The 15,070-nt window shown below is 39.6% G+C and overlaps 1 protein-coding gene across 1 annotated transcript; it reads right to left on the bottom strand.

The window, feature by feature from the left end:
- Positions 1-463: 463 nt before the first annotated feature.
- On the bottom strand, positions 464-14,949 carry Socs4 (suppressor of cytokine signaling 4). The gene is made up of 2 exons (NM_001107256.2): positions 14,872-14,949; positions 464-2,400 (listed from the first exon to the last, which is right to left on the bottom strand). The coding sequence occupies exon 2, from the start codon at positions 2,305-2,307 to the stop codon at positions 997-999; it is 1,311 nt and encodes a 436-aa protein (NP_001100726.1). The 5' UTR covers positions 2,308-2,400; positions 14,872-14,949; the 3' UTR covers positions 464-996.
- Positions 14,950-15,070: the final 121 nt, after the last annotated feature.

Genomic DNA, 15,070 nt, shown 5'->3' with positions numbered 1-15,070 from the left:
TACGTGAGTTCTGAAGACAGAAATGAGTGCTTAGGATGTAAATACCAAAAGCAATAGTAAGCTTCCTAAATATTGAGCTGTGTTTTCGTTTGCGTCTTTATTTAAGTTCAATTTAAAATAATGAGAAACTCTTCAGTGTTCTGTTCCTGGTGGATGCAGGCGCTGTTTAGAAGCCATGTATTTTCACCTGGGAACCAGAGCTCCTAAAAAAGAGCTAAGTAGATGCAACAGTCCGTAAATTAATAGAGAGAAACTAGTTGCCTTAGCAACCCCAAGATTCTAACACTGCTATTTTGCTTTGTAAAGCTTCCAGTAAGAAAAACACAAATTACGTTCACCTCTGGGTTAAGGGGATGCTGTATTTGGATTAACTGATGATCCTGCCATACTGCAGAACAAATAACACCTCTGGGACAGAGCATTCTCTCTTCTCATAGAATAATAAGCAAGCAAACAAACAAACTTGTTTTAGTTAATATTTAAAAGGAAAATATGTTAAGCTCCATTTTAAATCATTTTGTTGTTTAACATCCCTATTAGCAAATGACAAAAATCAGTTACATTGTAATGGGTTGATTATAATGCTCATCTTTACTAAAGAGTTTCAAAATAAAGAGGATAGGTAACCATTCTGTCAGATAAGAACACTGACAGCATAGATTAGCAAACTATTTCACACGTAGGAAAGAGCATAAGATTGTTTAAAAAAATACAGAATATTCAAATGTGTACTCGATGCCTTGAAATTGCAAATGTGCCTGGACCATATGCAAATTAAAGGAAAAGTATACAATTTACATGGTAAAAACAAAAACGAATCACCTGCTTAAAATATAACAAGTCTATCAGAAAAAAAAAATTGATCTGGAATTAAAACTTAGGGCACGGTTTTATTTTGGATTCCAACTGCCTTTGTACAAAAATTCAAAGAGGCATAAGAAAAATGAACTATTGAATGAACCTATGTTCGCGGGTGGACATTCTAACCTCTCCACGTCACTGTGGCTCTGGCACGTCAATCCTGAGTAGCCTAACTTTTGATTTGTAATGGTATTCCTTCAGGTACAATTTCATAGGAGAAGGAATTGGAAGGGCATCGATGCCATCGTACGTTGTACAGTTACAAATAACTGTCCTGCAAATGTGCTGCAAGGAAAAGGGGAAAGTCCGGATTAACGGAGTGGATAAAAGTGGCTCAAAGAACATGCAGGCACTTGGGTCCTTATAATGCTCTAGGAGCCCAGTAATATCGGGAGAATGGAAGACACAGGGATCGTGGGCGTCAAAGCTGAAGTTATGATTCCACTGTTCAATTCTAGCGTGAAGAGAACGACTGTAGCGCCTAAAACTAACAGAGAATAAATAATCTTCCTGGGCTGAATCTCGAAGTAAAAAGGTGCCCTCTGGCTTTCCTTCTAGCAGAGCCTCGGCTGCGTATTTGTCCATAACCCCCCAGTAGCACGGGTTGTTACTGATCTGGAGGAGGTCTGGGACAAGGCAGTGCACGTAATCAATCTGGGTGTGGAACTTAGGAGGTGCCTCCAATTGCAGGATGCCGTCATCCGTTTCCCATCTGGGCTTGTTCCTTTTCCTGGAGCTTGTGCACAGTGTTATAATTTCATCCTCTGAGTCCATATCACCGTCTTCCATGCTATTGTCGGTGACCAAGTTCATCAGAGAACCGGTCACATGACCACCTGCACATGAAGCACTGTTGGTAGTTATGACACACGGCTGGACACTGGTATGTGAGAAACAGGGTATGTCGTCTTCTGTGCTTCTTCGTTTCAGCTGAGCATCTCTCGGCCTCCTCTCACACAGGTCTGTGCTCACCCATTCATCTGAACTGGAACTCAGAGCAACAGTGTGCCGTTTAATAAAATGCCACCTAAAGGCTAAGTCTGATGGAGGTGGGAAAGGGCACTTGTCTAGCATGAGCTCACTGATGTGAATCGTTCTTTTAGATGGAAGCCCTGGAGAGTGGCGAGCACCACAGTTCCTTATAGGAAAACACTGCCCCACGGCATCTTGCAGTTTCTGTTTAAGGGATCGGCCTAAAAATCTATGCCCACAGGAATGATCCAAGTCCAACTCAATGGACGAACAGCTAAGTTCCCTTTCCTGGCTCCTCAGAGGGATTTCAACGCTCTCAAGAGTACCTACGGCCTCAGACTCAGAACAGCTCTCACTCTTTCTGGACCAAGATAACTTCTTTCCACTCCACACATAACCGTCCTTCCTGTCAGCACTTCTACTCCGACTTGTTTTAGGCCGCACATCTACATTTTTACTATTGTTTTCAGCCATTTTAAATGAATTCTTTACAATTTCCAGTGTTATAAATACTGTGTTTTCAGATTTTCTGAGAGGAGGTTTCTTCTGGGCACTTTCTTGACGGATCTAAGAAAAAGAAAAAAGGAAGTCATTAGCAACCTGTTCACCTATGCTAGATTGTAAGTTAAGTCTTCCTTGGACACAAGATGAAAAGCCTAATTGGCCCATGAAAGAGTCCATGCTGCAGGGTAGCCCCAGGAGTCTTGTTCCCACTTTAATGTACTGCTCTACCATATTGGGATAGTATTATCTAGTACTATGGAGGCAAGATAATGGATTCCTTTGTCCTAGCTAATTTTCAGTATGTGTCCTCCCTCAGCCATAAGACAAGCTTGGATAGAACTAATTCCCAATTTTGCAGTATGCCTTATGCCTATTTCTCCTTCCCTTATTTTTCTCTTATTGGTCTCTATGTGGCCCAGGCTCGCCTTAAACGTGCAGCATTTCTCCTGACCCCAAATCTATGCTACAATTGCAGGCATGTGTCATTTTATCTGACTTTCACTTTAGTTTTCTTATTTCACAACAGGCCAGTGAATTCTTTTTTTTTTTTTTTTATTAACTTGAGTATTTCTTATATACATTTTGAGTATTATTCCCTTTCCCGGTTTCCGGGCAAACATTCCCCTAATCCCTCCCCCTCCCCTTCTTTATGGGTGTTCCCCTCCCTATCCTCCCCCCATTGCCGCCCTCCCCCCAACAATCTAGTTCACTGGGGGTTCAGTCTTAGCAGGACCCAGGGCTTCCCCTTCCACTAGTGCTCTTATTAGGATATTCATTGCTACCTATGAGGTTAGAGTCCAGGGTCAGTCCATGTATAGTCTTTAGGTAGTGGCTTAGTCCTAGGCCAGTGAATTCTTAAGAAGAATAGTTACAAATCTATGAGCTAGTGGTTGAGAACTAATACCTGTATTGTTTCTTCTCTTGTTTCCATTTCTACTGATTCAAACAAGAACAATTTTAATTTGTAAAGTTTTTAGAATTTATTAAGTAAATAATTACCACTGAGCAATAGGAATGCCAAGTAAATATTCCTAAATGAGCTTTGCCAATTAATTTCAATAAGTGGTTACATCATTATCAATCTATGCAGCTTTTAGATGTATTTTACTCACGTTTTACTCTTACATTCTTGATCACTTGAAAATAAGCAGGTAAATTTCTACAGGGCATTCCTTGGCTACACACACTAGAATTTATAATGGATTTGCGTAACTATTTCTAAAAACTTTTTGGTCATTTTAAATTCTATTTGTGTGTTAGTGTGTTTACGTGTACCATGTGCATGTAGATTCCAGAGTAGGTTAGAGGTATCAGGTCCCCTCAAACTGTAACTATAGGCAGTTGTGGGCCTCCTGGTGTGTATGTTGGAAACCAAACCGAGGTCCTCTTCAAGAGCAGTAAATCTCTTAACTTCTGCACCATCTCTCTAGCCCCACTTTATTTTTAAATGAAGCAAAAGTTAAGCTAGGAATTGAGAGTCACAGTCTTTTGTTTTCAGACACACCAGAAGAGAGCATCAGATCCCATTACAGATGGTTGTGAGCCACCATGTGGTTTCTGGGAATTGAACTCAGGACCTGAAGAACACCAGTCAATGCTCTTAACCGCTGAGTCATTTCTCCAGCCCGAGAGTCACAGTCTTATAATTCCAAATATTTTGCATATAAAAGCTGAATTTTCTATCTGAGAAAAAACAGCCACTTGAATGCTAATTATGATTACATTTCTTAATTTTAGAACATTAAAAATCTTAACAGCCAAGTAATGTGGTTAAAGATGAATACATTTTCAAAGTAGTACATTTTAAAATGAAATCCTAATTTTACCTAAATTTTCAAGCCACACTATCACTTCGTACGGCCATTATATTCAACAGGATTTTTTCCTCAGAAGAGAGGGACATGAGTTTCCACAGTCAAGGAGCCTGCTAAACAGTACATTATTCTAAAAACCTAGAATTCTAGAAATAATGAAGATAGTTTGAGGATCCCTACTATAAATTCTCAAATAATTTTAAAGTGTTTCATGTCACCAGTGGGAGATCCCACACCTCACCACGTGGTTGGCTGCAGGCAAAACATGGGCACATTAAAAATGCTGTGTGAAACATCTGTAACGGGATCCGATGCCCTCTTCTAGTGAAGACAGCAACACTGTTCTCACATACATGAAATAAATAAATCTTTAAAACTGCTGTGTGAAATTACTATCATCTTATATATGTAAGGTGTGCATAAAACGTGAATGAATTTCTTAGACTTGGGCTCATTCAGACACCTCACTATATATGTGTAAAAATTCCAAAATCGGAGAAAACAAAATGTAAAACCCTTCTGGTCCCAAGGGAGACTGAGTTTATGTTGAAGTAACTCTGAGAAGGAGAGCACTGGAAAGGACTACTGATAAAAATGGTTCTCAACAACACTGCAAAGCCAGTTTCTGTAGAGGAAAATTGGCTAACACATCAGCAAAGGAGAGGACAAAATAAACTTTCACATTTATCATCCGTTTTACTTTATAACAGATAGACTGTTCTCTAACAGTGGAATGTAAATCCAAATCAAGAAGACAAGCAACCAGAAGAGGAGGCCTTCTCAGGACTTGGTAGGGATGAGCTGCGATCTGATGCAGCAGGCCAACAGACACACAAGACACACAGGCCAAGTCAAAGATCTTGGGGGGAAACAATGTTTGGGAAAGTCACCAAAAGAATGATAGAGCAAGATTAGACAACTCTGAGGAGTCACCCTCACCCTACTACACACACACACCCCTGAGTTCTGGGGGGTTGAACTCAGGGCTTTGTTCTCAGTAGGGAAGCTCTCTACTTCTGAATTACACCCCCAACCTCTTTTTTTTTTTTTTTACCATGCAGCCCAGGTGGTTTCCACGTCTTAATCCTCCTGCCTCCCGAATGCTAAGACTACAGGAAGGTTTCATGTCAGACTAGAAATCATCATTTTATAAAGTGATTTTTGCTGTATCAATGTATGGTCCAGAGTATCACGCAACTGTTACAATTTTCTTTTTTTTTTTCTTTTTTTCGGAGCTGGGGACCGAACCCAGGGCCTTGTGCTTGCTAGGCAAGCGCTCTACCACTGAGCTAAATCCCCAACCCCTATTGTTTTCAATGTACAATAGTTACCTTGAAATTTTTTGTTTCCTAGAAATTAAAATATGAGAAATTGGTTCTATAGCTCCCTGTTATCTGGAAATGTGCCTGATGCTACCCCGAGGGAAAAGTAGGAGCTCCAAATGCAGAACAGCCAGGCCAGCCTCTTCCTGTCCTACTCTGTACTCCATTGTTGGTATGACAAGGGAATGGATTTTTGGATTGTAGTATTTGAAGTACAAATGGCGAGTGTTTTAATTTCACTTTTTACTGAGCTAACAAGTGACTCTCCAAAGCTGCTAAGCACACAGGATTTTAATAGTCCACTCCGTAGCATAGGTAACCTCTTAACAACTACTAGAAAAGTCCCTTCCTGCAGTAAGGTCATATCGGAAAAAGATAGTTGGGTTGTTCAAGTCATGCTGCAAAAGACATTCAGAATGTCCTCCACTGTACAGAAAGAGAAACAAATCATCATGCGTGCAGCACATGATAGGGCAGCACATGTTAGCACAAATGTACTCCCAGTATTTGGGAGGCAAAGAGAGGAGGATCAGGAGTTGAAGCTTATCTTTGGGTACAGAGTAAGTTTGAAGTCAGTCAGGGCTATATAAGGAAGGTCCTACCTCAAATACTCAAAGCAAACAATGTATCATGGGGCTGGGGATTTAGTTCAGTGGTAGAGCGCTTGCCTAGCAAACGCAAGGCCCTGGGTTCGGTCCCCAGCTCCGAAAAATAGAAAAAAGAAAAAAGGAAAAAAAAACAAAAAACAATGTATCATGTTGAAATAATATAAAAAAAAACCTCTTGTATCTTCCCATTTAGAGACATGGGAGAGAGGTTTCTAATATGTTTCACAGTCTCATTAGACTTGTGGGTGTTTGGGATCAAACCGAGGTTTCACACATGCTCTTTTAATGAGACACATCCCTAGTACCCCAAATTCATTTAAAAGTATTTATATTTGAGACACTCTCGCTATATAGCTCTGACTAGTGTGGAACTCACTATGCAGACCAGGTTAGCCCTGAACTCATAGAGATCGGTTGCCTCTGCCTCCCAAGTGTTGGAATTAATCCAATCATCCTGTCCTCAACAGCATGGTTCCCGTGGTGCTGTGAATGCTAGGTCAGTCGACAGTGGCATTATTAAAAAAAGAAAGATTAGGAGATGTTTTAGTCAGGGTTTCTATTCCTGCACAAAGAATCATGAGGAAGAAGCGAGTTGGGGAGGAAAGGGTTTATTCAGCTATTTCCACATCGCTGTTCCTCACCAAAGGAGGTCAGGACTGGAACTCAAGCAGGCAGAAACCCAGAGGCAGAAGCTGATGCAGAGGCCATGGAGGGATGTTACTTATCGCCTTGCTTCCCCTGGCTTGCTCAGCTTGCTTTCTTATAGAACCCAAGATCACCAGCCCAGGGATGACACCACCCACAATGGGCTGAGTCCTGCCACCCTTGATCACTAACTGAGAAAATGCCTTACAGCTGGGTCTCATGGAGGCATTTCCTCAAGGCAGGCTCCTTTCTCTGTGATAACTCCAGCTTGTGTCAAGTTGACACACAAAACCAGGCAGTGCAGGAGGTGTGGTCTTGTTGGAGGAAGTGTGTCACTGGGTTCAAAAGTTCAAGTCAGGTCCCAGTGGACTTCCTCTCTTCCTACCAATGGATCCAGATATAGAACTCTCAGCTATTCTCCAGCATCACGTTTGCCCGCATGCTGCCACGTTCCCTATCTTGATAATATGAATCAAACCTCTGAAACTGTAAGCCAGCCCCGATTAAAAGCTTTCTTTTATAAGAGTTGCTATTGTCATGGTGACTTTTCACAGCAATAGAACACTGACTAACACAGCTCCAAAGAGCCAGTCATTCATTTTTTTCAGTTTCTTCTATTGTCTTGATCATTACTTCTTACAAGGTTGCTGCTGGTCAGAACCCATGGCTTTATGCATGGTGGATAAGTGCTCTACTCCAAGCAAATTCTTGGAATTTAAACAAAACTTCGTACAGAGGAAGAAGAGACATAGAATGATTGGGAGACTTTATCACCAATTTTGTGCAGTAAAAAAAAAAAATCAAGCAGGAATTGGAGAGATGTTAACAAACTGGAAATGGTTAATAGCTATAGAGAAACTTCCCCTCCTTTTTCTTTTTTAAAGAGAGAAAAGAATCATTTGGAGAAGCTGCTTTGGATCCTGAGTCAATATTAATTTTTTATGAAGGGAATCATGTTATACACAGCCCTGGGGAATCAACAGTGACATTTGAAAAGAAAGCCATTATTTCTTAATGAGTAAGAAGCAAATATTTAAAAAGCAAGTTTACATAAGCACCACTTCAAGAAAGCAAGTTTCCACATTCAACTGGCATGACAGTGGGAGAAAAATCAGTGTCTACCTGCTAATTTCACTAACAAAAGATTTAACTAATATTTTTATTGAGTAAGGCTAGGAAGGTAATTTTAACCCAAGAGTTTTACAGAAAATAAAAGTTAATAATGAAAGGGTTAAACATCTGGAAAACTAATTTGTATTTTCTATATTGCAGGATAATAATGTTTTTTATGTGTTATATAAATTATTTATTGAACTACTTATGCCTACAATGCTAATATACACTTAAGACTAGATTTCTTTCTTTTTTTTTTTTTTGTTCTTTTTTTTCGGAGCTGGGGACCGAACCCAGGGCCTTGCGCTTCCTAGGCAAGCGCTCTACCACTGAGCTAAATCCCCAACCCCTTAAGACTAGATTTCTAATTTCAAGTATTACCCTAAAATAAATTTGATGATTTAAAGAGTAATTCTTTTTTTTTTTTTTTTCCGGAGCTGAGGACCAAACCCAGGGCCTTGGGCTTGCTAGGCAAGCGCTCTACCACTGAGCTAAATCCCCAACCCTGAGTAACTGTATATAATAATTCATAAATACATTATTATTGTGATAGCGATTCAGTCTTGTGACCTATCCAAAAAAAAAGTGTGACTCCGTGTTTACCTGTAACCACCTGCCCCAAATTCCACCAAAACATTCAGATTATAGTTTGATATTTAAGTTAAATGATGAATAAACAATTGGGCTTCAGTAATGGAATTAGTAGACTACAGGGGAATTCCTTGGAATATTACATCAAAAAAGGTTGTACATGAAAAAACTGTTTCAGATGAAGAAAAGCTTTTCATTCTCTAGTGTTTCCCCCTAATAAATTATTTTTTAATTTTCTAGCAAAAAAAATGTTAAATTTATACTTATTTTCTACTAAGCACTTAAAAGTATATCCTTTAAATAGTTAGCTACGGTTGACAAGGATGAACTGGATAATTCAAAAAACAAACAAACAAAAAAACCAAAGAAACAAACAGGAGAGCTGCAAACAGGACGTTAATACCAGCCCTCAGCTCTCTCCTCCCCTTCCCCCCCTTCTTCCACTCTCTTTTCCAAGCACAGCTTGGAAAATTCCACAATAACTCTGAACTTCTGTGTAGGAGGAAGCTTCAGTGCTTCATCATACTGTGTGGTGACAACTGCTAACAGTAGTGTGTATTTAAAAATATGCTAAGATAAGCTTTAATTTTCTTACTACAAAGGCTATGTTAACTTTTGAATGAATCATTATGTATATGTCCATCAGAATGACACTGTAAGTCCATAAATGTGTAAAATTACTATTTGTCAAAATGGAATAATTTGACACAAAAAATATTCTGGAAGAAAGGGTGGTGGTCTCCTTGTTAAGCAAGTTTGAGAAGTGCCCTCTGAAAGACTACCATGCACATTAATGGAGCTTTCCAGTGGCCCTTCAGTAAAGAAAGCTGCTTAGGGCACAGAGTCCTGTATGTGCCAAAAATATCTTTTGTAGAACAGAATTTGGAAGACATTAAAATGAATATACATTGGATGAACTTACGAACTAGAGATAAAAACATTTACCAACTGAAGTCAGCTACTCTGGAGTAAAGGTCAACCAGAGCACTAATGGCTGGGAGCAAACGGGATCCAGGGAAGTCCAGGGAGTAAGTAGTTTAGACCTGGGACTCTACCTGGGTTTATGTTACACACACACACCCATCTTCTCATAATGCACTTAACAGTCTAGCCCTTTCTGCAGGTCCTGTGAGCATACCCTTCTCTGAGCAATGCACCTAGCAACTGCTAACAACAAGGACCCCAACCTGTATCAACCTATACACCTACACCCTTTCCCAATCAGCATTCAGCGATGCAGGTCTCTCTTCCCATAAGGACCAAGGACCAGTTTTTATTCCGATGTATTTGCAGTACATCCTGGATCTGATGCAGTGTAAACCGACTTTAGCTACAAGTACAATAAAGCAAAACTGTGTCTAGTAAATTTTTAGACTCTCCTATTTACTCTTTTGTGTCTATACTCTTGGGTGTGCATTTTATTAAATCGGATGCATTATGGAAAGAAGCAACAGTAGAAAAATGATTTATGAGCTAGTCTATCAATCAAAACAGGATATCACCCTACCATAGCCTTATAACAAATTCTTCTTTGTGCTGACCTCATAGAGGAAGTCCTGAATGGTAACCGGGCTGTTGAGTGCCTTGGCTCATGAGACCCACTGCTCTCTAACACTACATTAGGATCTTTTCTATTGCTTTGTTTAAACTGTTTCCTTGCTATTCTCACAAACCTGTGTGAGCTTTGATTTCAAATTCTTGACTAAGAGGCCAATAATCTGCAAATGCTCAACCCTGGCCCACAGCCCTAACCACCAGCAAAACCAAGCCTCCTCAGAGGAAGAGCAATAGGACACAGAATATTTAAGGTATGCTATTAAAACACGGAATAAATTGGATAGATCTATTTCCCTCCTAATTTGTAATTTTTAATTACAAGATAGTATAAAGTATTTAAATAAGTTTAAGAAAGGGGGTCCAAATCACTGGTAGAGAACTGATTTCAATACCTAACACTGCAAAAACACCAAAAAGTGTTAACTTTAATTAATCTGATTTTCTCATTTGTAAAATCAGGATACAGTTTATACAGTCATAACATCTCAACATTTACTGAGATTAATAAAAAAAATAAATGTTACTGACAACTTTTCTAAAAATGAGGTAAATAAGTGGCAAAAAAATTTTTTTTAAAAAAGGAAGAGGCACTAATGGAGATATATATATGTATATATGTATGTATGTGTGTGTGTATATATATATATATATATATATATATATATATATATATATATATGGCTAGAAACTGTACAAAAATATACCATGAAAGTCTGAACATATAATAGGCATGGTTGTACAGGCCTGAAATCCTAGCACTTTGGAGGTGGATGTAGGGCTATCAGGAGTTCAAGGTCAGCTGAACTACATGGGAGCCTGACTGAACAAAACAAACAATAAAACAAAAAAAATCTGAAATTGAAAAAGCTCCAATATTTCTAAAATACCATAAAACACAAAGCACATTACATTTTAGTAAATGTGTTTCTTTAAACAAGCTTGCTTTGTTTGTTTGCTTGTTTGAAGACTTACTTATATGTCTGTACAGGCATGTGTACCACATGTGTGCAGGTACTCCCAGAAGCCAGAAGAGGGTGTCCCATTTTCTGGAACAGTGAGTCATCAGATGGAGATGCTAGGACTTGAACCCTGGTCTTCTAAAAGAACAGGAAGTGCTCTTAGCTGCTGAGCCATCTCTCCAACCCCAAAGTTTTAAAGTTTTAGATTCCTTAAAAATATGGAGTAAAAATAAATTTTTAGTGATAGCTTCTTAAAAAATGTATTTCATTTTATTTTGTGTGTATGAATGTTTAGCTTGCATAACTTGTCCAGGGAATTAAGCTCAAGTCCTGTAGAAGAGCAACCAGTATTCTTAACTTCTGAGCCATCTCTCTGGCCTGCTCTCCAATTTACAGTCCCTTAAGCTAACTTAACCAAGAGGTAAGCAAAAGTACTAGTCAAGAGGTTGTTTGTTTTTTTGTTTGTTTTGGGGGTGGGTGTTTACTAAGGTCCGACTTTTCTGGAAGAGCCTTATCTAGAGGTAGTGTGACGGCCTGCTCTGGAAAGTGAAAGCCGGAGTCTGACATGGAAAGTGTGTGACGCTGCGGCTGCATCAGAACACTTCTGACTTTCAGTTTTTCACCTATAAAACCCTGAATATTGCCAGATGTGTGGAGAATGTTTTTAATTATAGCACCTGGGAAGGATGGGAAGGCTGAGCTGAGTCCAAGGCCAGCTCAGTCTACCTAGTTGAGTTCTGGCCAGCCTGGGCCACATAGTTAGACTGTTTGAACAAAATAACAGCAAAACTACTAAAGGCCCCAGGGGTCAACCAGGACTACTATTTTGCTAAATGGGTATGGTGTGGAATTGCCTTCTCAATTCTTACCTTTATACAGAGGTGAGAAGTACATCTCTCAGAACTTACCAGAGAAGTTTCTTTGTAGAGTGGATGGTGGTTAACATAAAAATTCTCCATTGATCAAAGTATAAACTAATATCAATGGAGTGTTCATCCACAAATGGGGCATTCAAATCACATGTACCCCAAAACTAAGGGACCATTGTGGAAGGTAAAGAGAGAGCTCTTAAGAGCCAGAGGTCGGGGAGAACTGGAGTGAAACTGTCTCTCAGACATGAGAGGACCATCAAATCCATGAATTCAGCTGCTGTGGCTGCCTGCACAAGATCAGGCCAGTTAACATTCGAGCATGGAGTGGAGAGGTACTTCTGAGAAACTTCTGACGGGTGATGGCTTCTAGGGGAGGAAGAGTCAGATTTCTTAAAGGATGAGGCAACCATGTTCCAGTGGATGGCCCTAGACTCCTGAGTAGACAGGCATCACAAATCGGACAGTGGTAGCTTATTAAGGAGGGCAGTGGGTCTGGGAAGAGTTAGGGGGACAGTGACATGAGGATGAATGTGATCAAAATGTAATGTGTGAAATTATATTCAAATCGATAAAATCCATCTTGCTATGCTCAAAGTCAATCTAGTACTGACAATGTAATAAAAGGACCAAATACCAACTGTTTTCAGTGAGAGGGACTAGGTGGCCAAGAGCAGAGGGACTTTTACTATATCTCCTTTATACGTTATTGGGTTTATACAAGTTTTATTTACTCCCAGAATAAGTATGCTATTAACATCATCCATAATACATTCAGAGAGAGATAAAAAAAATGTTATTTTTTTTCAGTATTTGGTTTTCCTTATTAGCTCTTGTCACCCTCTTTTTCAGCCTCATCTTCCATAGTAATAATGATTATTATATCAAGAACATATTCTATTAAGAGGATAGTTTAGGGGCTGGACTGGCAAGATGGCTCAGTAGTTACAAACGCTTGCTGTGCTTACAAAGAACCCAAATTCAGCTCCCAGAATCCACATCTTGCAGCTCACGATTGCCTGTAACTCTCTAGGGGATTTGACGCTCTCTTCCGGCCTCTGCAGGCTCTGTACTCACAAATACCCCAACCATACATTTTTATAATTAAAAATAAAATCTTAAAAAACAAAACAAAACACCAAAAAGCCTCTTCTGTAGGCAAAACTGTTACAATTTCCTAGGTAACTGTGTAGGATCATATAACATTATTTATATATATTATCTAATCTTTGGTAGGATGCTAATATATCTGTTTCCCTAATCTATTGTCCTTGAGACCAACACTATTTGTGAACCTCAGGGTATTAAAGTGGTCACAGCAGCGCAAACTAAATTTCAGTGAAATTGAATCTCTGATTTTGACATTGTTTTTTATTTAGTTCATTCAGATTCCCACACCAATGAGGTATACACTGGTAATAAATAATTCATTTGGGAAATTTTGGTACCCATATGAGAATTACGGGCGCACTGATTTATTTTTTAAGCATTAGTTATGCAAATTTATCATTCTATATATCTTGTTTAAAATCAATCGCCCTCAACATGCTCATGGACTTGCCCTCAACATGCTCATGGACTTGCTGAGGGCAGAACTCAGTTTCGGATGCATTTAGCATTGGAAGATTTTACAGGCTAATCCCCACTTTAAACAAAAACCAGTAAATACCTAAAGTGGCCCACTGATAACACGAGGCCTGAATAGTCTCAGACACCTGGGACTATCTTTTATGTACTTCAATTTGTGCACGAAGAATCACCTCTATTTTACTTTCCTGACAGTCAGGAAAGTACTCAAGGTCACACAACAGGTTAGAGTTAAAATTAAAAACTAGGACTGTTTAATCACCAGGCCTAAGCTTGTTCATACCCGTGAAATCAGCAAAGGAAATATTATCTTAACCTGTGAAGAATGGCTTGGTTGCTAGGGCAGAGAGAACGGGCAGGTGTGCTGACACCATTCACAGTTTTAAAATCAAATGGTATTAGCGACACTGTGTCTAAAGCATTGACAGCTCTAACTCTTGTTCCTGTTTGCAAGTTTCTGGATGGTAAGCTCTGAAAAGCATTAACTTTGAAATCCCGTTATGATATATTCAACATATATAAGTGAGTACCAGCTCAACTTGAACCCCACACTGTACCTAATAATTTTTATTGTCCAGTTACCCAGGCAAAAGAATTATAAATTGGTCCATCTAAAAAAATGAATTAATTTCAAAATAAAACTAAGTTACTCAGAAGCCATCGTCTCAGGTACCTTTAGTCTTGTGGGAAATTTACAAGAGGGTATTTTTAAAAGAATCTCAGGTTCGACTTGACCAGCTACTCTTCCTTTCTATTCATATACAAATCTATTTAGAATCCTAGTTCTTAGAAATGCCTTACAAAATGCCACCATAGCAAGAATGCCACAGTCTGAATAATAACCAGGCTTGCAACTTTTTAGAAGGAATCTAGATTGAAGAACAGAGGTATATTTCTACCTCTACAGATTTCTCCAGTGATAAAAATAAGTCTGACTGTTAACTGTACAGTGGGTACCACAAAAACTCCGTGAAATTCTCTAAGATAATTATTAACGAAAATTACAATTTTCAACAGAGACCAACTTACTAATATGTCTCCATATTAGTGAAGAAACAAGAAAGGCATAAACTTAACGGGCCAAGAGTTGACTTAGCACAGGATGTGTTATGTATGGGCTGCAACAATGAACAGAAACCTTTAACAATATAAATTAGAACCCTTCTTTTAGATCTCAAAGCACTTTGGTAAACTTTGGGTCGGCACATAATAGGAAATCCGAGTTAAATCTCTTAAGCATTATTTTGCTAGAGTCACAAGAAAAAAGAATCAATCCATCCTTTATTACTATAGAAATGACAAAGTGAGGGCACAAAGGGTGTCAAGAATAAAGGCTTGACAAGGTCTGTCTCTAACCCTGCCCTGAGGAGCTCGATCAGTTCAAGGAGCCGAATAAGGTTGCTTGGGAGAAGATCCTGAAAGGGTAGGCGTAAAATCTCAGACCTCACCACCACCCTTCCCCCTCTCACCTCTCTGAGCACAGCTCAACCGGAGCTGTCCGAGGGACTGCCGCCATCACCATCGCCATCACCCGGCGCTCGCTCAAGTGCGGAAGGGAGGCCCGGGCACTCCCGCTCCTCGTGTGGCTCCCGCAAGGCGGAGGCCTCTCTGTCAGCCCCCGCCCCAGCTCCACGGTCAGCCCAGTGTCAGCTTGCCGCTGTCTCCGCC

The sequence above is a fragment of the Rattus norvegicus genome, chromosome 15, assembly GCF_036323735.1.
Source record: "Rattus norvegicus strain BN/NHsdMcwi chromosome 15, GRCr8, whole genome shotgun sequence".
Classification (NCBI taxonomy): Eukaryota; Metazoa; Chordata; class Mammalia; order Rodentia; family Muridae; genus Rattus; species Rattus norvegicus.
Note: the sequence above shows the minus strand (reverse complement) of the source record. Positions and strands in the feature narration are given on the sequence as shown.

Bases quoted from the DNA above. Each gene is read 5' to 3' on its own strand.
- Socs4 (NM_001107256.2), bottom strand. From the start codon at position 2,307: ATGGCTGAAAACAATAGTAAAAATGTAGATGTGCGGCCTAAAACAAGT.